We start from the raw sequence: 23586 nt of genomic DNA, 5'->3' as shown, positions 1-23586 counted from the left end.
ATGAGATTTGGTGGACTTTTCAGAGTTTTGCTGAAATCAAAGTTGAAGGAATACGTGAACTATTGTACTTGGAAAGGGGAACCAGCTTGAACTTCACAGTAGAGGCTTTATTTCCCACCTCACCCCAACCCTGTAAAGTGCAGGGGGGCCTCCTAGGCCAGGATTCCCTAACAGATTCCCTCTCCATCCCCAAGCTACTGAAGCTCAGGCCCCACAGCGCACACTCCCTCAGAGAGACCCCAGGCCAACAGGAATGGTAGGATTGAAGAAATTTATTTGAAAACATTTATTCAAAATGTCTATTCATTTGAATGTAACTTTTGGAATTAAATGTTTTAGAAATGAAGTATTATTAGCAGGAAAACATTTTCATTTTTATAAAAGTCTTCAGGGCACTTAATATTATTGTTTGGTATCCATGAAGCCCAAATGATTTGGTGCTGTCCCCCTCCAGAATGACTGACTGAACTCAAGTTGTACTCACAGCCAGACAGTTCTGTCCTTTCCGGCACACACCAAGGACCAACAAGTTATAAGAACACACATTCTGTCCAGGGAGACAGGTCACCCACAAAATGAAAGTCCAGTTAATTCCACTGGGCTGCTTTTCTCTCTCTCTCTCTCTCTCTCTCTCTCTCTCTGGCCTAAGGGGAGGATGGTCTGAGGTGACACCAGGGTGGGCAGCTGGGGGGAAATCAGTGGGGTGTTGGTGGGGAGAAGGAGCTTTGCACAGCAGTTAAGCACCTATATTGCAGAACAAGCTGGCTGCTTCAGAACATGTGGTTTATTTGTCCATTTTGGTAACTGTGAATCATGGAGCTGCCATTTCCCTCTTTGATTTGACAGCTGGAAGCTTCCAGTCAAATGTGAGCCTATCTTGAGAGACTGTAGAAACCCTACTATACATTACAGGCATACCTCATTTTATGTTGCTTTGCTTTATTGTACTTTACAGATATTGCTTTATTTTCCTCCCACAAATTGAAGGTTTGCGGCAACCCCGCATTACCTACATTAGCGCCGTGTTTCCAACAGGCTCAGATGGTGGTTAGCTTTTTTTAGCAATAAAGTATTTTTTTAATTGTCACCTGAGGATATATTTATTGATTCCATAGAGAGAGGAAGGGACAGAGGGAGGAAGGAAGGAAGGAAGGGGGCCGGGAAGAGAGAGGGAGAGGAGGGGAAGACAGAGAGAGAGAGAGAGAGGAACACTGATTGGTTACCACCTCTACACACCCCAACTGGGGACTGAATCTAGGTATGTGCCCTGACCTGCAGGAATTGTACCTTCGACCTTTCAGTTTACAGGATGATACTCCAACCAACAGAGCCACATCTTCCAGGACTAAAGTATTTTTAAACTAAGATATGTACATTGTTTTTTTAGACTTAATGCTATTGCACAGTTAAAAGACCACAGCAGAGTATAAACATAAGTTGTATGTGCACTGGAAAACCAAAAAGATTTGTGTGACTCACTTATTGCTGTGGTCTGGAACTGAACCTGCGTATCTGCACTGGGCTCATCCTATCTTGGGGTATATTACTTTTCTATCCTTATATCCCATTTATTGTCACTCTCAACTACTTATTTTTAAAATTTACCTCAAAGCCTTTGGGGAACAGTGCAGGGTAAAAAGAAATAATTTTAAAGAATAGGATGTATATCAATAGCATTTGAAATGTTCATCTGCTGTGGACCAGTTCTGGGAGTATATGCGAAAGAAATAGTCTAAAACACCCAAATGGGTTTTACAGGTCAATATGTTTATCACAGTGCGATATGCAATATAGAAAAAGTGAAAAGAACTGGAACCTTTCATAAATAGGGGAAAAGTAGAATAACCTATGGTATTTGGCAGGCTTTTACATAGCCATTGAAATAATATTCATAAACAGTTTATGAAAACAGGATAAATTCTTATGATGTTATCATGTCAGGGAACAAAGGCAAGCGTAAAATGACTTGTGCCTCAATGCACATATACCCATGTGCACTTCTGATACACAGTCATAGCTCGGTACTCATTGCCTTCAGAACTTATCAAACCCTGTACTCGTCAAATTTTGACAAGGAAAACATGTTTCACACTTGGCACTTGCTCGGGACTCATTGCACTTGCTAGAACTTGTAAGAGTCATGATGCCCCACAAGAGAAATGCTTCATCGTTCAGTATTCATCGGTTTCGACACTTGTCCTGAGTTCTGGAATGGAGTACCACGGTACCACGGTACCACTGTACCTTGGTAGAGTGGCAAGAGGAATTAATTTTAAAGACTGGAAAAATATTTAGTGGTTATTCCTGGGCAAGTCTGATAGGTAATTTCTAGCATCCAGTTCAGCGCCTGGTACATGGCAGGGGCTCAAAAACACTGGTGGAATTAATAAACATTTTCCTTTTTTGTGAAATGGGAGTATATTACATATTTGTACAATAAATGCATTTTTCCCAAAAGACAAAGTTTTGTGATATTCAGTATGACCATACACCTATGTAAAACCAATGAAACAAACCAAATCATACATAGGAAAAAGATGGGAAAGAAACAGCCCAAAATGTTAATAGTTGTCTCTAAAATAAGACTATAGGTATATTTTTCCTTCCTTTTGAAGTTCACTTTAATACTAGAGACTATACAATTCATGCAGCTTCTGCTCTTTTTCCTTTCTCCCCAACAGTATCATCCAGGGCAAAGGTGAGATTGCCTGCCCCTTGCTACAAGCTCTCCTTTAAGAATCTCCCCGTGATCGCCTGTGACCACACTTGGAACTCACCTGGGGCGTGTGTACAGTTTCAAATCCTCGACTGCGAGGCCCAGGTCATGAGGGCCCACCCTAAAGAAACAGGCAGTACCATCCCTGAGTGACCCCTCCCCAGATTCCAAAGTGCAGGCCACATTCTGGTAGGAAGGAGATTAGGATCCCCCTTCTCTCTACTGAGTCTTGACCCCTCATGCCAAGAGCCAGACGCAGGCTTTCAGCTGAAATTACCTTCTATACAGGGCCAGAAGCAAGCCTATTTTGAAAAAACAGTAGGTGCAGTTTTAAAAAAGGTCTGATCCTTCCAAGTAGGGAAGCTGCAGCTGGTGTTTTGACAGTGTTCAGACTGTGGGTGTGGAAGCCTTTTACAAAGCCTATTTGTAAATGCCTTTCACTGTCCTTATAGACTCTTACAACAATGCTAATGAATTTCAGTTCTAAAAAATACCAGAATTTGTGAAATTCTCCAAAGCACGTGTTTGGAGCAGCTGCCACCCAATGAGGCTGCGGCTGTCAATAGTCCCTGCTCTCCTCCAGTCTGCCCACCACACGGGTACCATTTTGCCAAGAAGGATGTCACTAAATTCAACAAAGAGGAAAAAGCCCATCCTTTTGTAATTTACTAGCTCCTACGAGGGTTTTTGTACCGTGAGTTTCCTGCCCACAGCTGTTAAAAGGAGAAAACACAAGACAGCAGGCTTATCACCATATGTCCAAAGATATCAGAACGAGGCTGCCCTTACACTTTTCTGATTTTTAAATCAAAATAACATCATTTTCTTGTATTTTTCTCAGCTGTTTTGGTTATGGGCACTTAAAAAACAGGAGTTAGATAGGTAACCAGCAGCTGAGAGTCTCCTTGCTTTACTAGATGGGACTTAAATCACAGAGTGAGTTGACTAGCCCCAGAACACCCAGTAGGATGAAGTGGAACCCACAATCCCACAGAAATAAAAGCAGCAACTGATAAGTGATGGCTTACCACAGGCCGGGCATGAGGCTTGCCCCTTTTATACATTATGCAGTCATTACAGCCACCCCTTGAAGTATCTACTCTGCCTTGTGGACACAGAGCCGTACTGCCCAGAGCCTCCTTCAGTGAATGGTTGGGTGTCCCTGCTCCTGTGAGGGCTGTTCGCCCCTCCAGGGACTGCCCCAGCTGCAGAGAGCCTCCTCAACTGAGGCACACCCTTTCCAGGATGGACTACAACCCATGCTATAAAAGTCTTGGCCATTTCAGTCCAACACAGGACAACTTGGAGGGACCATTTTTGCCTCAAAGCTCCCTGTGGAGTTGACCAAGGCTTTGGAGAGCCAGTATCGCAACCTGATGTCTCCCTCTCTCCAAGGCTACTTCCTTCTTCCTTCTGTGTGCACTGAGCCCTAAAACAGATCTTGCATACTAAATGCTGCCTCAGAGTCATCTTCTTGGAGAACCTTACCTATGATGCCTTTCTTTCCATTATACAGACCAGGAAACCAAGGCTCAGTAAGATTAAGTCGCTTACTGACAAAAAGTTATAAAAAGAGTAGTGGGGTCTGGATTTGAACCTAACTTTGACTCCAGAACCCAAGGTCTTAGCCACTTCTCAAAGCTGCTTCACTCGGCCTCCTGGTCATGGGGCTGGTGAACCATCAAGGATGCCAGGCAGCCTGTGTTACCACAGGTCACTGTCAGCTGGGTAAATTGCCTTTGCTCCCTGAGTTAAAAAGTACTAATAATAAACAAAAATCACACAGCTGGCCCACTCGGAGGGCCTACTCTTCCCCCTTAGACTTGAGACATGAAATTGGGTATGTGCACAGTCGGAAACGTGGAAGATGCACCACGCGCATCACTTGAGAACATGAGCTCAGCCAGTGACATGGCCCAATTTAGCCCAAGTTGGGACAGTTAAGCCAAGACATGTGGCCTGGGAGAGGTGTTAGAGTGCACAGGAAGCTAAGGCATTGCAACAAGTAAATAAATAAATAAACAAACAAACAAATAAATAAGCAGCATTAACAGCAGCATCCCCAAACCACTTAAAAGACCCCACGGCCCTTGTGGAGGTGAGGAGAAAAAGAATGAACACACTGATTCCCACTGAACAAAAGGGTCCCAAGTCCAGATGATGACTCTTTTGGCAGTCCTCTCTCCCTGCCCTCAGAAAGATCTGTAACTATAATGTAAATGTTTGGGCCTTAACTGCCTAAACATTGTTACAGGGCAGGGGGAAGCTGTGAAGAGAAGGAAAGGAAAAGAAATAGAAAAGCCTTGTCCCCTGCACTCAGGAAACCACTGAAGTACATACCATGTATCCTCTAATTTTCTCCAGCTTTCACCCTACCCGGGGGGTTGTCCACTCATATGGATGATGGCAGATGTCAAATGTGAAGATCCTAGAGAAATGACTTGAGGTACCCTGTCTCCTTCTTGCTCCAACTCCACAACCTTGTTTTAGCCCCTCATCTAACGTTAAAAGCACCAGGTCCTGTAGTTCAGAGGTCCCCAACCTCTGGGCCGCAAACCAGGCCACACAGCAGGAGGTGAGCTTGAATGTAACGTGCTTGAATCGTCCCAAAACCATCCCTCCGCCTCACAACCCTGGTCTGTGGAAAAATTGTCTTCCACAAAACCGGTCCCTGGTGCCAAAAAGGTTGGGGACCGCTGCTATAGTTCACTTTTCTTGTCCTGGACCAATTGCGCAGTGAGGGTGTGAGGCCAATGGAAAGGAACGCTACCCTCCAGCTTTCCTGGCTGCCCACTCATCACATGTCAGAATTGGGCTCTGACTACTAAAAATGAATACAGATTACCCAGCTCGAGCCCCCATTTTATTACAGACAAGGGTCCTGTGCTCCAAGGGCGGGATTTATGTGCCCAAGACCACACAGCTAATTGGTGGCAGAGCTGAAACCAGATGGAAGCTTCCTGATACCCAGTCCTATCTTTGCCCACCACACTTGAGATGGCAATAATCAAAATGAACATCCACATGCACATGTTTTATGCTTCTACAGATTTTTTTCCTCTCTGCCCATCTGTGAAGGTAGCAGATGTGAAGCCAGTCCTTCGGAAGCATTCTGCACCGGGAAGTTACTGCCTGGGGAGGTTGAATCCTTCCATCAGGAAAGGACAAAATTGTAGCAGCAGTAAGCCCAGTTTCCGTCACTCATTAGTGGGAGGAAGGGCGGGAGGAGCCTCCTTCCCCAGAAAAACATACCCAACGGCCCTGCTGATATCTGTGGAGTCCCTATATACCCACCTGGTGGCCAAGAATGTGCCAGGAATCACAGACACTTTTTGACTGTGAACTTTCCATTTAAATGTGGGACAGCTCAAGCCAGGCCAGGGGCACAAGGAGCAGGAACCAGAGCGGTTTTCCTGGCAGCTCTCCCCAAGCACTGAGTCCTTGTTTGGATGAGCACAAACAAGCGTGGCTATTTATAGTTGGTGAAGACACGCTGGAAGGTGATGGGACACTGCCCACTCAATTCTCCTCCAAATTTCTGTTCTTTGTGCAGACTCTGCAAGTGTGTGTGGAAACAGGCCTCACTTCAGAGCTCATCCAGGGCACGATAAGCCAACAACCCATAAGGCAAAAGGGTGATGACATCCACAGCCCTCATCTGCAAACCCGCAGCTGGGCATCTCAGAGGGGCCGGGGCTTTAAAGCTGCCTGGAGGAGGGGAACCCTGAGAAAAGTTTGTGGGGTGCCACTTGGAGGAAGAGTGTTCAAAGAAATAGCCCATAGAAAAAGCATTACATGAACCAATTCACACTGGGCCTGTGTGAGGTATCACTATCTCCTACTGTTCCCTTGCCCGATTCTGGCCATCACTGGCAGGAAAATCACTGTGCCTCAGATTAGTTTGGGGTTAAACCCTGTCACTACTATTGGTTCTTGCTGCAGGGAATGAAATTTATTCTAGGTATGAGTGGAAAGAAGTAAAGAGAGAAGGTTATACACACAAATTAAATGAGGTCAACAAATAATGCAGACATTCCTACTATGCAACAAGGGAATTGCCCTATGGGACTCCTATGTTCTAGAAATCAACTATCCTTCGTCAGTCCCCAGCCTTCCCTGAGTCCCAACTCCTGTACCTGCTGCTCTTTCACTGCTTCTGGGGTAGGCTGCTCAGGCTTCCACCCCCTCAAGACCTCCTGAAATGCTGTCTGAGGGGGTCCCCATTTCCTTACTCCCGTGGAGCTACTGAGCATGACCTGCTGACTGCCTCTCAGGTGCCAGGCAAGCAACCAGGGGCCTGACATGTGGTGGCTTGTTGAAATCTGTATACCTAGGCAAGACAGGCCTCACTGTGCCATTTTGCAGAGAAACTAAGACCCAAGGAGGTGTGCACACTGCCCAAAGTCACAGGGTTAGTAAGTACAGGGGAGGGGTTTCGACCCTAGTGTGCCTGGCTCCAAAGCAATGGGTAGGCCAGAACCATAGTTAACTATTACCTAGAAGAGGGCCTGGCCAAATGTAGACACCTGATGAATATCTGAAACAAATGAATGACACCACACATACACGTTCACACACAAACACACTCACATATGTGTCTATGCACACACACAATCCTCTCATCACTGAATCCATACCTAAGCACCCATTTTCCATAATCAAGTTCCTCACAGGATGAGTTTACACATGCCTGACTGTCTACTCATTCTTTCTTCAACTCACTCCAAGTCTGTATCCTGCCCCCAACAATTGTATAGAAACCACTTGACTGGGATCACCAAGGATCAACTAGTAATCAAAGCCCGTGGGTGCCTTTAAGTCTTCCCTAGTGCTCACTATGGTGGCGGTTTGCACAGCATGGTCAACCAACCAGCAGCAGCTTCACTGGGAGCTTGCTAGAAATGCAAATTCCCCAGCCTTAATTACAAACTTAGGGGAGCAGCAATCTATGCTTTAACAAGCCCACAGGTGATTTCAGTGCACACTCAGCTGGGAGACCCACGGATCACTAGTTGCTCTACATTCCCTTCTGCTAGCTTCCATGACGTCATACTCCACCTGTTCTTTCCAATGGTTCTTAGTTCTTCCTTCATCCAATAAATAACAATTTTCCCCACTGTTGTCTTCACTCTCTCCTTTTCTCCACAATCTCCTGGAGTAATTATAGCCATTCCGTGCTTGTAACTACCACCTATGAGCCAACACCACCCACCTCTGTAATTTCTAGCCAAGATCTCTCTCCTGAATTTTCCAAAGACAGGTCTTGGTCCCAAACTGTAGAAAAGAAAGGGAACGAACATCACAAAATACATCCTTTTCGAAGGACTCTTCGGAAAGACATTTGGAATACTTGAGTAATCCAAACTCAAAATGACGGCCTGAACACCCAAGTGCCCATTTTACCCGCCTACTTGGGGAACATGTACATGTATTCTAGCTATCTTCTTCTTTTTTTTTTATTGATTGATTTGATTATACCTAATAAGAGCAAACAGGTCTTTTGTTAATGCTTTCTTTTGATGGGTTTGGGGGCCAGACACCTAACAGAGTGATCAGGACCTGGAAGCTTATTTTATGCTAAACTGTAACCCCAGGGGCTTGAGCAGTCCAGATGTCTGTGTAAATCTAAAGAAAAATTAACTTCCATGTAGGCAAGTTGGTCTCAAGAGAGACATCTGCCCTTCCCTAAGCACTTAGTTGATGTTTGGCATATAAATGTTTACTTAATCTTTGCCTCAAGCTAAAATGTCTCAGAGCTCAATAGTCACTTATCTCCCAGTGTTTCCCTGAAATCCAGGGCTCTATCTTTATTACAAGTAAAAATTTCTCAACTCCACTGCCCCTCCCCACTGGATCTTGTGCTCTGGTTCTCTCAGTATAGCCTCCAGCCCTTCACAGAAAAGGTATCTGGTGTGTTAAACATTTAAAACAATAGGCCATGTCCAAGTGGCATGGGAAGTCACCAGGCCTGCTGCCCACAGCTTGGTGTCCAAGACCTAACTGACATTCCTCCTCCAACACATGCGTCCACATCTGTAGTCAGTGGACAGTGCCCTGTGGGACTCTGGAGCCACGGAACTCCCCACACCCAGAACCCCCTCACTGAATGGCCTGCTACCACCCTGACTACTGAACCTTTCTTATCACTGAGTGTCATCAACTCCCAGAACACACCGACATTTATGCGAGAGGACACTGGTTTCAAGGACATCAACCTCACCTCACTTCAGATCTTGTCACCTTCCTGAGCCTATGACAGTAATGTGGGTAATCCATCCACAAGGGTAGCCCCTCCTTCAGACCAACTCCACCTCTGTACTGTGAGCACCAACCTCCCCTTTCTGATCAGCATCTCCTGTACTTCTGGCCACTGACTTCTTTTATTCCATCCTTGCTCACCTCCTCCTTCCGCCTTGTAGCTTTCCCTCCATCCCAGACCCCCATCTATCACTCAAGGCCCCAGGCACCAGCCCTCCCTGTCCCCTGACCTGCCAGTCACTTGCCCCCAGTCGGAAAGCAGGGGCTGCTCCCTACTGTAGCAGACAACGGGCAAAGCTCGTCCTCTCCTACTCCGGCTTCCCTGCTCTTTGGGAAGAAAAAGAAAAATATCACAACTTGTGGTGTCCATGTCTGTGAGATTAAGAAACCTATTCTGGTCCAGCCAGCCTGCTTCTACCTCTTTCCCTATCGGGTTTATGTTCTTTTGAAGGCACACACCTGCTCTGCCCCTCAGGTTTCTGGCTTGCTGCCTCCCACTGCATGAAATTACTACAGCTCAGAGCAGCCTGCTTCTCTCCAGCATTTCCTGAAACTCTTCTTTTTTTCAGTTTGGATGCTCTTCCCAGGTTTCAAAACAAACAGGGTCTGGCAGAAATAAGGCCTGCTTCAGTGTGGTTGGTAGGATAATAATATGGGTGTCATAGTTTATAGTTTTAATTTGCACATTTCACCGAAAATGTCATATGGTGTGCTTGGGTGTGATATTATTATGTTATGGAATTACATGCTTATGGTTTTGTAATAAAAGAGTTTGTAATAGAAAAGGGGCATTTGTGGCAGACCCTGATATTCATTAAATTGGTAATACACATTAATAAACAAAAAAACACCACTTGTTCATGTACGTATACACACACACACACGATATGGTTTAGGTATATTCTACCATTTGAAATATACTTATGATCAAAACAAGGGAGTACGCTCCATAATTTTGAGCCTCCATTTTCTCAAGTGTCAAAATGGGGCAGACAATGCTCTTTGCACCCCAACTACCTTAGTTACGTGGTGAGCTGGACAAGATGAGCATCCGCTGTCTTTGCAGACTATGAAATAATAACCAAGGTGTCCCCAAGGCACGGACTTTCAAACCAAGGAGGCACTTATGGCCTAGGGGTATTCAATTTTTAAATCAACTCTGATATTAAATCATTCTTTTGAAAAAGTCTTTTTTCCTGTTAAAATTCCATCTGAACTTACTTTCTAGAAATTGGAAGAACATGTTTACCTATGGGTATGTTAATGGTGTGCTTCCACTTGCTCAGAATGGACACATGAGTGTGCGCTGATGCCCGCTAGCTCCCCTAGACATGATTCCCGAAACTGATCTGCAATGCTTGGGCTCCAGTATTCCTAAGATCCAGAACAGCGATCTGCACAGAGTAGTCCTGCAACACAACTTTGTTAAGTGAATGCATCTAAAAATGACTCCCCTCTTCCTAACCTTGTGTATTTCTTTTTTCTAAAAGATGCCAGTTCCTGTTTAAATGGAAAGAAATCAATCTCTCCTGGCGGCCACATTTGGCAGCAAGCTTTCTGCCTGGTGACAGGAAGCGCAAGCCCACACACTGCAGCTGCAGTGGTGTACGGCTGCTTCCCAACAAGAATGGCAAACAATGACATATGTCCATGGGTGCAACCATCCATCCATCTATCCCTCTGGCCGGGTAAATCCTGCTGATGACAGGGGTTCACACAGTACACAGTGCTCTCTCTCTGGAGGACTCTGGACCAAGAACTCTTTGACTGATATTAACATTCTTACCTGAACTAAACCAGTTTCTATATGGGTTGGTTGTCCAATGTAACTGTTTAGCAAAAAATAAAAGTGCATGAAGTACTGAAAAACTATAAGCCTTTCTTTGATTTTTAAAAAAATATTACGTTGAAATCCATGGTGCACTAGGTAACTTAGAACATAAAAGACACACACACTACAGAGCCTGCTCAGAGGCAGGGAAGGATGACAGGACAGGCAAAGTGAACAAAATGTGGGCACCGGCAGCTCCCCACTCTTAGGAGCCATGACATTCTACAAGTGTGTTAAATGAGCCACTACCATATGCTCAACTCCGTAGAGCACGTGAAAATGACAACACACACTCCTGTTCTGCTTGAAATCTGGTAAAGGAGTCCTGGGGTGTGAGCATCTAAGAGGCACAGCATGGGGCCCCGCACTAAGCTAAACATGGATGTTGGGTGTTTGGAGGAGACAGCAACCATATGAGATAAGGAAAGGTTTCCAGAAGAGGGGTGTGGTAACTGGGGAGCATTAACAGGTCAGGCAGCCAGGGAAGGAGGGAGGCACTGTCAAGAACTTGGGAGAATCTAGACCAGAGGGTCTGGCAGCATGGACTGAGGCCAACAACATCGACATCCCTGAGAGTACGTTAGAATGTAAATCCCAAGACCACCCCAGACCTACTAAGTCAGCAACTGTGGGGGTGGGGCCCACTGATCTGAACAAGTTTTCTGGGTGATTGTGATGCATACCAAGTTTGAGGACAGCCAAGTTTGAGCACGCAGTGTCCTCTCTTCAACTGGCTAGGCAAGTGGCTAAAGCAGGTACTGGCTCCCCAAATGCTCCCAATGTTGCCTGGGTCTGCCACTTCCCAGGACTGTCATGGAGAAAACCCAGGCTTTCCTTCCCCTCTCCCCTTTCCACAAACCAGTGCCCCGGGGACTGAGAAGCCATGGGGAGAATGTGAGGCTGGGAGCTGCTCAGATGCCACATACAATGTGAAAGTCAGTTACATTTCCCACGGGCTTCTGGACAAACCCCTCTCATGGATCCTCCTCAACAACCTGTACTTCTAAGGGACAACTGGATATTGGGAGGGCTGGAGGCAGAACGGAGCCAAGCAGAGGTGCATGAGAAATGAGGCCTCTGTGAGTCCAGAGGGTTGGCAGTTGTTACTTGCTTCCTTTCCGCATGCATGCAGGTCAAATTCTTGGCTCGCAAAGCCTGCACCTATCCCTTAATGAGATGGTTGAGAGCAACCATCGAAAGCAAAGAAGCCATTGGAATTGCACTTCTTTTCAGATCAGATCTTTAGAAAGCACAGCAGGGACAGTCTGGAAATTGTTATTGACTTAATCGAGATGTCTGTAGTCCCTGGAAGACTAACAAAACAAAAGCAGAATGTGGTTTCTGTTCCCCTCTCACCCACCAGAAAGTGATGTGCTCCTTTGCTGCTCTGTTCTCCCTGTTTGTGTAGCTCATATTCTCTTCAGAAGCACAGAGGTTTACATGATCTTTTTCATCTGAAGTGCTAGCTTCTGGACACACCATGCTACTGAAGTGGCCCTTGCTAAGGCCATCAGGGCTCTCAAGTGGTCCCATTGCATGCATGTGCAAATGGCCTTCTGCTGTCAGTCAGCAGAAGAGGGCACAACACATACGGGCCTGGCCCACTTGACAGCAGTTCTGATTCCATTAGTTTCCCCAGGGGTCATCGCAAATGCTGTATGATTCCACTTATGAGTCATCTAGAGAAGTCATACTCACAGAGACAGAAAGAATAGTCATTGCCAGAGGCCAGGAAGAGGGGGAGTGGGGGGTTACTGTTTGAGGGATACAGAGTTTAACATTTGCAAGATAAAAAGATTTCTATGGATGGATGGTGGTGATAGTTGCACAACATGAATGTACTTAATGTCACTGAACTGTACACTTAAAAATGCTTAGAGTGGTAAATTTTGTTTATGTGTATTTTACCACAATTTAAAACTCTTTTCTAGAAAGTAAATGAGCTATTCCGTTTTACTGCAATACGCCCAGTTGGATATGCAATAATAAGATGACAATGTAGGTAATGATTTACAGGCATGGGGTTACATACTTGGAAATTACCTCACTCCATCCTTTTAGGTGCATTTCATTATCATCCTCAATTTACAGATGCAGGAAGAGAGGGGCAGTGACTTGCCAAGGCTCACAGTCCTCCTATGAGGTAGGGTGAGACACGAACACCTGGACACTGAAGCCCCATGAGACCCTCATCGTGCAAACTTAATTCAAAAGAACAAAAATCTGGTGAGTGACTGTGTGTTGACAGGCACGTGCAAAGACCTCCAGACCACCGACTTGTCCTGGTATGTCACACCAACACTTATATTACACATGTGCTGGTGGAAAGTCCTGGCAATGAACTTGTGCAGGGAACACAGTACTTCCTTGGGGGAGTGATGGGTATCTTAGGCCTGGAAGGTACAATGTCCAACTCTGATTCCACATCACTAACACAGGAGTCCAACCAGCCAGTGAACAAATTTGAGTTTTGCAAGGCACATCTTGGAAGACATGCTTGAATGAAGTATGTCCCTTGCCTTCAAGGGTCTCATAGTTCAGACACATGTACACTATGACAATATTTGCCACACCGGGTCCTGGCTTCCAAAATGGGGCTGTGCAGTCAAGGCAGAGGGAGCCTGGGGGTGTGGAAGGAGGCCCAACAGAGCAGGGAGGGGGTTAGGGGACGGAGCTGCCTGTGAGACACCTGCACCTGAGGCCAGCGGGGCATCCAGGGCATGGAGGTGGGCATGGCGCCTGCATTTCCAGTCTGAAGGGCTGCTGGCCTTGCTCTAACAAAGCACAAGGAAAATTCCTGCCTGTGAGCAGGCCCCAGGTGCTGGATACCTGATCCTGATCTGCTAATCCTGAAACCCACACTGTGGCTCCCAGCCTTGCACCCAGTTCTGCCTGAGCACTGGAGCAAAGACAGTAGTGGCAGTCTTTGACCGCTTTGCTAGAGAGTGGAAAGGCACCTTTACCTGTCCCCGCCCCTTAGCTGGACACACTCAAGGCCCTTCTCCTGTGTCCCTAGGCCACTCCTCACCCACCCTTGTGCCCACCCCAGGGGCAAGAGCAGAGCCATACCTGGTGTGGGTCAGGGGACCCACTGGTCGTTCGGGTCTCCTCGGGGGCAGTGCGCCTGGTCTGCTGAGAGAATTGGTCTTGGGTGGCCGTGGCTTTTTTGGTGGTATGGCAGGAACGGAAGGCTTCTGTAAATCCAGTTTTGGCTCTCTCTCTGGTCTTTCTTTAAGGCATTGTTTAAAAAAGCATAAAGATGACAGATTTAGTGTTAAGTACCGGTAGTTAGGTGCAGATTACTTATTTCATGCTTAAAATAAAATCACCAATGCCATTTGCGAAGGTGAAGTTGGACATTGAAGAGCACTTTTTGTTCTGTCAGGTTAGAAAAAGCCCTATAGAGCCATGACTTACTATTTGCCCTTGCTCATGCTGGTCCCTCTGCCTGGAGAGCCTTTCCAGCCACAGACCACCCTTGGCACACTCCTACTCATCCTTCATTAGGCCTACTTGTCAGGCCTGACTAAAATGTGACCCCAACCATGTTCCCTTCTCAATAGCTGGACCCATCGTCAAAGGCAGACTTAACTTCCTTACCTGAGCCGCAAAGCGTAGCCCTGTATAACCAGGCTCCACTTGGATACTATGCTTGGCACAGCCTGGACACTGTCAGACCCAAGGGTAGGGTCTGGTCATCTCTATAGAAACCTACATGGCACTTGGCACATAGCAGGTGCTCAGTAAATGGTTACAGGTTTGGTAAATGACCCACAGGACCTGCTGGGTGTGGGGAGGAAAAAGGTCCGACACCTCTCGGGTCGGCCTGTGTAAAGCCAATAACTGGGGGAGCGTTTCAGGGAATAAGAACTAGTTCTGGATTCTTTTGTGCAGTTTGAACTTGGAAGGTAAACTGGGGCTTCAGTTATTTGGTTTCTAAGGGTTTTTGGAATCACAGTTATTAAAGTGAAGTTAAAGCCAGATCTGGTGGCCCAACTGGGCAGCATTCAGTGACAGCTTCATTTTTACTGTCCCCAATTAGCCTTGTCTTGTTCATGGTATAAAAATCAAGTATCTACATTCTTCTTTTTCTTTTTTTAGATTTTATTTATTTATTTTTGGGAAGAGGGAAAGGAAGGGAAAAAGAGAGGGAGAGAGAAACATCAATATGTGGTTGCCTCTCACGCCCCCCACAGGGGACCTGGCCCGCAACCCAGGCATGTGCCCCTGACCGGGAATCAAACCGGCGACCCTTTGCTTTGTAGGCCAGCACTCAATCCACTGAACCACACCAGCCAGGGCTCCACATTCTTCTTTATAAAGGCAGAACTTCAGAGAGTTGCCAACTGGAGGACAGGCAAGTTCCCTATGTTCAACTGTAGCTGGAAATCTAAACACATTTTACTTGAAAACACTAACTCATATTGTTTGTGTGCCCAGGCCCATTGGCAAAGCTTTTAAAAGCCCATCGATAGCTACCATGGAGCTATGGAGGTGCTGATTCCCCACAATATTTCAGTGGGGAATATGCTCCATCCAGGAATTCTGGCAACTCATTAGCTGGTACATGGAAGGAATGGGAGGCCAAGTCTTAGGGTGGGGCTGGCTCCCTGGCTTCCCTGTTGCTTCTGATCAGGGCTTCTGCCTTCCTGACCCACTGTGGCACAGAAAAAGGGAGCCTGGGGTGGGGAAGGAACCAGAAGTGTATTGCCACTTGGCCAGCCATGGAGGGTGGTTGTTCACATGTAAGCTGAGGCTGTCTGTTAGCATGGAACAGAGCAAGGAGTGTCCTTGTCAAGGAGCCTGGCTATTAGCCAGAAACTAGTCACGTGTCCTCCACAAGGACAGGAAGCAGAATTTGGTTATGTCACAACACACGCTTATATCAAAGAGCTATTCGTATGGCACATGGTCAATGGCTATTTTTTCATTGATCTGTGACACACACCTGGCCTTTAGAATGAGGTTCCATAACTCAAATTTTAACTGTTCACTATGAAAGAAAGAGGTGTAACTTCTTGAGAGCTCACAACATCAGTAAAACTTTTGGCTAGCTGATATAAAATATTAAATTTCACAATAAAATTTCATGAGGCCACCCAGGAGCACCTCCACATAATTACATTCATTAATACAGAATTTCTCCTGTGACTTACAAATAACTGCTTTTTAAAAATGGAATGTGCTCTGCTTCCTGTTCATAATAACAACATAGCACTTTCCCCATAAAATGTGTGATCAATCAAATCTTAGACACCTAATAAAATGAGTCCTTCCACAGCATGCAGATTTCTTGGGAGAGACACTCAGAAGGGTAGAAATCAAACGCATTTGTAAAACTGACTGTGTGAGATGGGTTAAGGTACTTCCCTGCAAATGTCATTTCTGACCACCTTCGGGGGACTGTAGACACTGAGCTGCTTCTCCTAGTTTGACCATGCTTCCCCTCTCCCAGCATTCTCAACCAAGGATGTGGTGTGGGCAGGGTGGTGATAGCAGGAAGATTGGGATGGAAGAGCCACAACGTGTTAAGTGACTGGGCCTATCATTTATTACTGGATGAGAACTTCTGGCCCAAGGAAACACCATATAACCCTCTCTCCTATTTCCTTAGATATGGGATATTTAAAAGCAATCAAAACCCTATTCCAAAGAAAGAGCAAGTTCTGTGGGTCATCCAGACTAGCCCTGTGACAGACAGCTTCGTTTCTTGCTGTTCTAGAAGTGTCAATGAAGACTTGATTTCATACCTTTTTCTTCTGTTCTGTTTGGAAGTGTTTCTGGTCTTTCAGGAGGTATCTTTTTAATTTCATGTTTTCTCTCGGTGGTACCTGGGGGGAAAGGATAACAGTGATCAAAAAACATTTTCTGTACTCATTTATTAGACATGCCAGCATTTAAAATATTTATCAGGTAGAGCAAAGTTAATAGATTTTTCCCCTTAAGCTGAGTGCTGGTGTTACCTGACAAACACAAGTTGCTAAAAAAACAGAGCAGAAGCCATTTCCGTCCTATCATTAGGTTTGCCTGCCTATACATCCTTAATTTACAAGAAGACCACTAAAATGTTCTGGTATTTAAATCTGACTTCCTTAGGCATCAAAATAGTCACAGAAAAATTCTTGGGTGTGGGTGGGCAATGTGTATAAATGAATAAGGAAGTCAATCTTTAAAATATGCAAATATGGGGTCACTGGGTATTGTGCTATAAAAATACAAAGGAATTTCATGGGTACCTGGGTTCCATTTTGTAGCAGTTTTAAAATATGGCCTCAAATGGTTTGCTATCCATCTGATTAAGGGGTGAGTTCTATGTCACCTGTCTGGAATGTGGGCGGGCTTGTGATTGCTTCAACCAGTGGCTGATACAATAACATATAATTTCGAAGGTTATGTCCTAAAAGGACATGTAGCTTATGCTTTATCTGCTAGAATACCGAGCCTCCATGTGAGAAGGGAATTACCCTAAGCCACCATACTGCAAAGGCTACGTGTAGACCAAGTTAGTCACTCTGGCCCGCAGCTGTGGTTGAGGCCAGCCTTCCAGCTATCCCTGCCAAAGGGAGCCAGACATGAGAGTGAAACAGTCATCTTCAAAGTGGATCCACCAGTTTCAGCTGGTCTTGAATTCCCAGCTGAGGCCCCAGACATCATGGAGAAGAGAGACAGGACACCCTGGACATGCCATGTTCAAATTCCTGACCCCAGAATTCGTGGGCATAAGATTGCTGTTTTACACTGACAAGGTTGGGGCGATTTCTTACGTAGTAGTAGTAACTAGAACATATTTTTAAGTGGAGAGATATACAGAGAAGATATGGTGGTTCTCCCTAAGTCCTTTCAATTTGTTTATGAATCCCCCAAGTATTAGATCTCCCCAAATGCACCAATTAGCATTTCCTCTTTATCCATGTGGACTGCAGCAGCTCCCTCTCCTGGGGTCTTCATCGGGGTCAGTGACTCCAGGCACAGAAGAACACTTGAAAAATAGCTAATCACAAGTACTGAAACTAATATATATAGCGTGAAACTAATCACAAGTACTCCTCTGGTTTATGGATTTGGCTGAGTGCTTGACAAGCTCCTTACATGACCAGTCCTATGGGTACTTGGTACTAAAATCTCAATTACATGTAGCATCAGAAGCCAAAAGAACTTAAAAAAATTCACTGAACACATACTTTATTTACCTACATCTCTTTAATGACTCAATACAAATTAAATACTGTATCTGATTTCTGTCAATTCCGTATCTGATTTTATTGTGAAATGACCAAACACAAGGAAAGTTGATGAGGAGGAAAATATGAACATCTACCTCACTGTCACAAAGCGGTTCCTCAGATCATTCAACAGCGTAAACAAGCAATAATAATCTAGGAAGATTAAATATCCTCTTGTTTTGCCCTCAGAAATCCAGCATAATCTTTGGTAAAAGTGTCCTGAAAGGATAAAAATCCTTTGCCTACCATGACACAATCTAGTCTCCTAGGGATAATGAAGATCTCCGGTATCGTTCCTAGAGACGCAGGTGGAATTGACAATCCTACTACCATGAAGAATCCAGTCCCAGTCACATTCTAGGCTAGCCTTGGGCCACTCAACTCATCAACTTGGCCTGGCATCAGTCACCAAGGCCTCTGGGGAAAAGGGTCTTCAGGGACAAGAAAATCAACAGCCTGCTTTGATTTCAGCACAATAAAATATTTGTCCTGCCAGAACCACTAGGTGGCAAAACTAAACTGCTCAATGCAAACAAGGATGAGGGCGGAGTAGAGATGTAATTAACATCCCCTTTCAGGGCTCAATCTCTAATTCTCAACACTGAAGGGAGCAGGAGTGGAATTTAGGGTCAAACTGATTTTTCCAACAAATTTGGTGAGCCAAAAGAACTTTTAAAAACAAACACTCCTGATCAATCTATAAATAAACCAATCTGGAAATTTATTCATACTTTAAATGCTAAAGAAATATCATAATTATATCATAATTATGAGTGTATAGAACTAAAAATACACCTACTCTTCTTCTGTCTTAGTTGTTAATTTTTAAAATGCCACATATCTAGTTATTCATGGAGGAATTTCCCCCATAGTTCATTTTTAACAATTATGAAGATTTCTACTGGGAAATATGAATTATCATCTTTATGTATGAGATTCCATTGTGCAACAAGTTACCCAATGTCTGACAACATCAAGTCTTCCCATTTTATTCGACCCTAATATCTGAATTGCACAGAAAAAGTGAGTTAGACTGTTTTCAAGATTAAAAAAGATCACGAGGAAAAGTATTTATGCTAGAAGGAAAAGATGTTTGGGTTTTGGGGGGTAAGTGAAGTAGGTACAAATTTTGGTTAACCACATGGGACAGGCACTGAAAATTTGGTGCCACTATACATGCACAGGGAGGCCAGGACATGTGGGAAATGGTCCTCCCCAAGCTGACCCTCAATACGGCAAGGACAGGAGAAGGAGAACAATTAGGTTCTTCTCTCCTCAAAAGCAGTTTATTAAAACAATAAAAACAAAGCATACAAAACTGGTTTATTCTAAAGCCAAGTCTCTCTAGTCACTCTCTTTGGGAGGCTAGACTTTTTTTCTTTTTTTCTTTCTTTTTTTTTTTTTCCTGGCTGTATTAGGGATACATTTTAATGATCTGTTTATTTATTTATTTTTTTTAAGGAAAAACAGCAGTTATTTAAAACCTGCCTGTTGAGACCAAGTCATTACTTCCCAATTTGGCAATCTGTAACATCTGAATCTAAGAATCTTCAGCTCTACCAAGGACACTGTAAATACACACAGAGAAAGATGTACATTGTGTTGACTGACCTGAAAGGTAACTTACCTGCCCCTTGCTTGATGATAGGAGCGGATGGAGGAGGTGGCTTCTTGGGTCTCTGGAAAATTAATCAAAATGATGCCACATGAGATTTTTGGCAAGCCTGGCTTCTCATATAAGGACCACAGATAGTGTTTTCTGAATGTAGTTTGGACAGTCCAGAGAAGCTCTCCAAAGAAAAAGAAAAATTGAGCAATTCTCTCTCTAGGTATGTTAGGTTTCAGCACCTTTAAACAAACACTAAAATACATTCAGTCTGCAAAACAAAACTCTGATGGACTAATGAAATACCATTTCCCCCTTTCTAAATTTGTAACAGCCTTCTGGAAAAGCTCAGCTCAGCAAAAAATGGCCTGAAACCAGCAAGCACAATGGTACTCCTACGCTGAAACCGCATTTGCAATTAAGATTTAATCTGCTGAATAACCAAGCGATTCAGAAAGAGTCACTGGGGTGGCTTTAAATCAGATTTGCTCTGGATGTGGGGCCTTCACCAAAATGCAGGCTCAGGGGCTGGTAAGACTGGGTGGGTTTCTAAGCCTGCTGCCCCTTCTCTCCCAAGGCTGGCAGGCCATTTGCAAGGCCCCTGCAGATCAGCTGTACCCTGGAAGCTGGAACGGAGCTTCTTTGCCTATCAGCCACTGCTTGTTTTACTCTCACATCATGTCACTCTAAGTAGGTGATGGAGGCAGTAATGCAATCAATGGCATTCACCCTGATCTAGTTCTAGAGTATCTCCTTGTTCACCAGACTTAACTGTAGGAGAGTGATGGTCAGGCTGGACTTGGCAAGTGATTCAGGGGCTGAGAATCCAGCCAGACTGTAATTCTTGGACACTATTCTTGGACGGGGGGGGAAGGGGGCCAAAGGCAAGGAAAGAACCACCCCAACATCAAATCATTAAGGAAAGATGGAAAAAGGGAGGATTTGAACATGGGATCCATGTTGCTGCTGACACTTCCCCTGACCCCCAGTGACCCTCTCTGGGCATCATATACTTGTAGTTTAAAAAGAAAAAGAAAAAAAAAACCTCACAGACTTTCTTTTGTTTTCTGAAAATTTACTCCTGTGACATTACTGTAGGGACCAGCAAATGCCTATCAGTGCTGATGCTGTACCAGTGCACAGGAAAAAAGGGTTTTAAGTAGAACCTAGAGAATACGACACCCACAAGTCACTTTCTCAGGGTGGGGGTCACAGTATGTAGACTCTGGATTCAATGACATTTCAACTCTGCTCTTTACTAGCTGGCTCATTGAGCCAAGTTACCTCTGAGTAAGCAGTTTCCAAGCTGGGCAAGAGATGGGGCTTCAGAATCTGTCATTAAAAATCCTGGCTCTTTCAGTTTTAGCATGAACACTGGGCAAGTGACCTCACCTAGCTGAACCTTCTCATCTGTAAAATGGCAATAATATTACCTCCCTCTTAAAGAGGAGGCAGTTTCAAAGCACAGGGAGTCAGCACTGCCTTGTTTAATCCTCGTGGCAACTCTATAAGTAGCAATATTATTATGCCCATTTTGCCGATGAAATAATTGAGGCGTAGAGGGATAAAGGCATTTCCTGAAGTCACCATGCTATTAAATGGAGCAGGGGGCTGGAAGTCTAGCCCAGAGCTGTCTGACCCACAGAATGCTCTTAAGCACTGTGAAGGGTCCATCCAGCCACAGAGCACCCACAAGTGAAACCATCAGGTGGCTGTAAACTACACACAGAGTGTGCAAAAGCACAAGGAACTGTAGTTTGTTAAAGTTAGGGGGTAAAAAACGGGCATCAAATTGCAGTTATGGTATGAGCTTAACTATGTTACTATACATAAAAAAGACCAGGAAGCAAGAAGTAGTGGTGATCTCTGAGATTATGAGTGCATACACTGTGTGTATTGCTCTCTTAATACTCTTCTGTCTTGTCTATGTGCATACAAACTTGGTGATAAAAAAGAAAGAGAGATGCTCAAAGGCCACCTCTCCTTGTGCATAGGCCTCCCCCGGATGGATGTCCTGGCTGACAGATCGCACACTGCTCTTTCCTCTTTTGCCAACTCTGTCTAGATCTCTACCCCAACTGCTTCCCTGTTCTTCCTCCCTTCTCTATCTTTGTATAAATTAGACTGGGGACAGATGTGTGTTTACCTAATGAAGTTATCATTGAAACTCTGCCAATTAACCTTCGCTTACCTCCAGATCTGACTAATTTCTTATTCATGAAACTGCCAACACCCTGTGGCCTAATTCTCCCAGCCAGGTGCCAACAGTGCATACCCCACAGAAGTCTTCCTCACCTTCTGCTTGTTTGACAATTTTTGCAACCAATTCCACACGAGACTCCTCTTGCCGAGGCCATTCCCCCAGTGACCTTGCCTCAAACTACAATGCCCAATTTTTTTTTTAAAAGACAATTACAAATTACCATGCTTTCCAAGATTACTGTGCAAAGAACAAAAACCCTGAGTGTTGTGTCAAGTTCGGTGTGTGGCAGACATGAAATGTGACAGGGCAGAGCAGAGGGCACACTGAGACAAGACAGGGAGTGTTGGGCTAACAGTCAGCGTGTGCAAAGTGTGGTCATGGCAAGTGTGTGCTTGAATGTGGCAGAGGAAGGAGGCAGAGGTATGAGGTTTAGTTTGGAGCCCTGGCAGTTGTGGAGGAAGGTGGGGCAGTTTTGAAAGGAAGGAACAGTTTGTGAGCTGTCTTGCATCCACCACGCTTGATCAACGCTGCCCAGGTGCCTGATTTGCTTGTTAGCAGAGTAGGTTTACAGGTTGTCCTTTTGTTTTTCTTTGACTGACTTCACTCCGATTCCATCAAACGTAGCCCTCCTGCCTCCTTAGATGAGAAACGACGTTGCATTTCCAAAGAAGATGTCTTTCAAGGTAATTCTAAATAAAAATCAGGGCCAGGGGTCTACAAAGCTCTAGACCAACCCCCAAATGATTAATAAAGAATTGTACATGAGCCTACACTGACTTTTTTCTTTTCACGTCATCAGAAGGCAAGGTAGTGAGAACTGGAAGGCAGACTGGGTAAGCCTGTAGCAAAACGTGAGTCAAAAATTCATCGTGGGAGTTCACAATTCTCAAATAAAAAGATGTAAGCACATCACTTAGTTGATTTCCCCAAAAATGTCCAGTTGTGATTAGATAAAGGAGATGGGACCACAGGGACCTCCAGGTTAAGCAGCTGGCCATTTTCTCTGTGGTGTTTACCAGTGTTAACTAGCTCCTGTAGGTGCATGTGCAGACAGAAACATCTCCAACTCAGGCGAGTATTTTAAGTCATGAATTTTTATTGTTCTATTTATTCTCTTTATCCCTCCCCCCTGTGGTGAAAATAAAGCACTCCAGCTCCAAATTCAGGTGGCTCAGCCTGCTCAGAGTACCTTACAGCTATGCTGGCGCCTGGAGGGGCCATGTGAACAGCTAGGTGGTAGCCAAAGCGGGCCCAGGGCTCACATCTCTCGATGTCCAGACTGTGCCAATTAATTTAAAAAGAGCCAACATGAAAATGTTACGAACAAAATCAATGAGCCAACATTTTCTGGGACAGCATAATGCCTCCCATGGTCTTCACATAATGCAGGGCTCATAGGCCTGTGTTCAAAGTTGTTGGCTTAGACTGGGGAGCAAACATCATCCTTCAAATAATGTAATAACTGGATTTGATTTTTTTTTTTTACCATTATTACCAGGAAGGAAATAGACCTGAATGTTCTGGAGTGAAGGCAGCAGAAAGTCAAGTTTTGCTTTCTGCAGAGGGATTTCAGAATTGACTCTGCCCTTTGGCAAGTCTGGCCAGTCCCAGGTGAAAGAGCTCAACCGGCCTCCCTGGTAGGAATTTTTTTAAATACTCCATTTAGTTTTTCCTTAATTTCTCCATTGTTATTTTTAAGAATGTAGAGGTTTCACACATATTTCATTAAATTTATTCCTACATATTTGA

The 23586-nt window shown here is 44.7% G+C and overlaps 1 protein-coding gene across 5 annotated transcripts in view; it reads right to left on the bottom strand.

The window, feature by feature from the left end:
• Nucleotides 1-23586, bottom strand: part of SH3KBP1 (SH3 domain containing kinase binding protein 1) — a 311830-nt gene that overhangs the window by 34897 nt on the left and 253347 nt on the right. For all 5 annotated transcript variants that reach the window (XM_053917427.1, XM_053917429.1, XM_053917430.1 and 2 more), the window contains 3 exons: nt 19656-19707; nt 16556-16636; nt 13875-14034 (listed from right to left, as the gene is read on the bottom strand). In XM_053917427.1, the coding sequence (XP_053773402.1) occupies nt 13875-14034; nt 16556-16636; nt 19656-19707 (293 nt within the window). The remainder of the gene's footprint in view (nt 1-13874; nt 14035-16555; nt 16637-19655; nt 19708-23586) is intronic.

This window comes from Desmodus rotundus, chromosome X, assembly GCF_022682495.2.
Source record: "Desmodus rotundus isolate HL8 chromosome X, HLdesRot8A.1, whole genome shotgun sequence".
NCBI lineage: Eukaryota > Metazoa > Chordata > Mammalia > Chiroptera > Phyllostomidae > Desmodus > Desmodus rotundus.
This window is presented reverse-complemented; position numbering and strand designations above follow the sequence as displayed.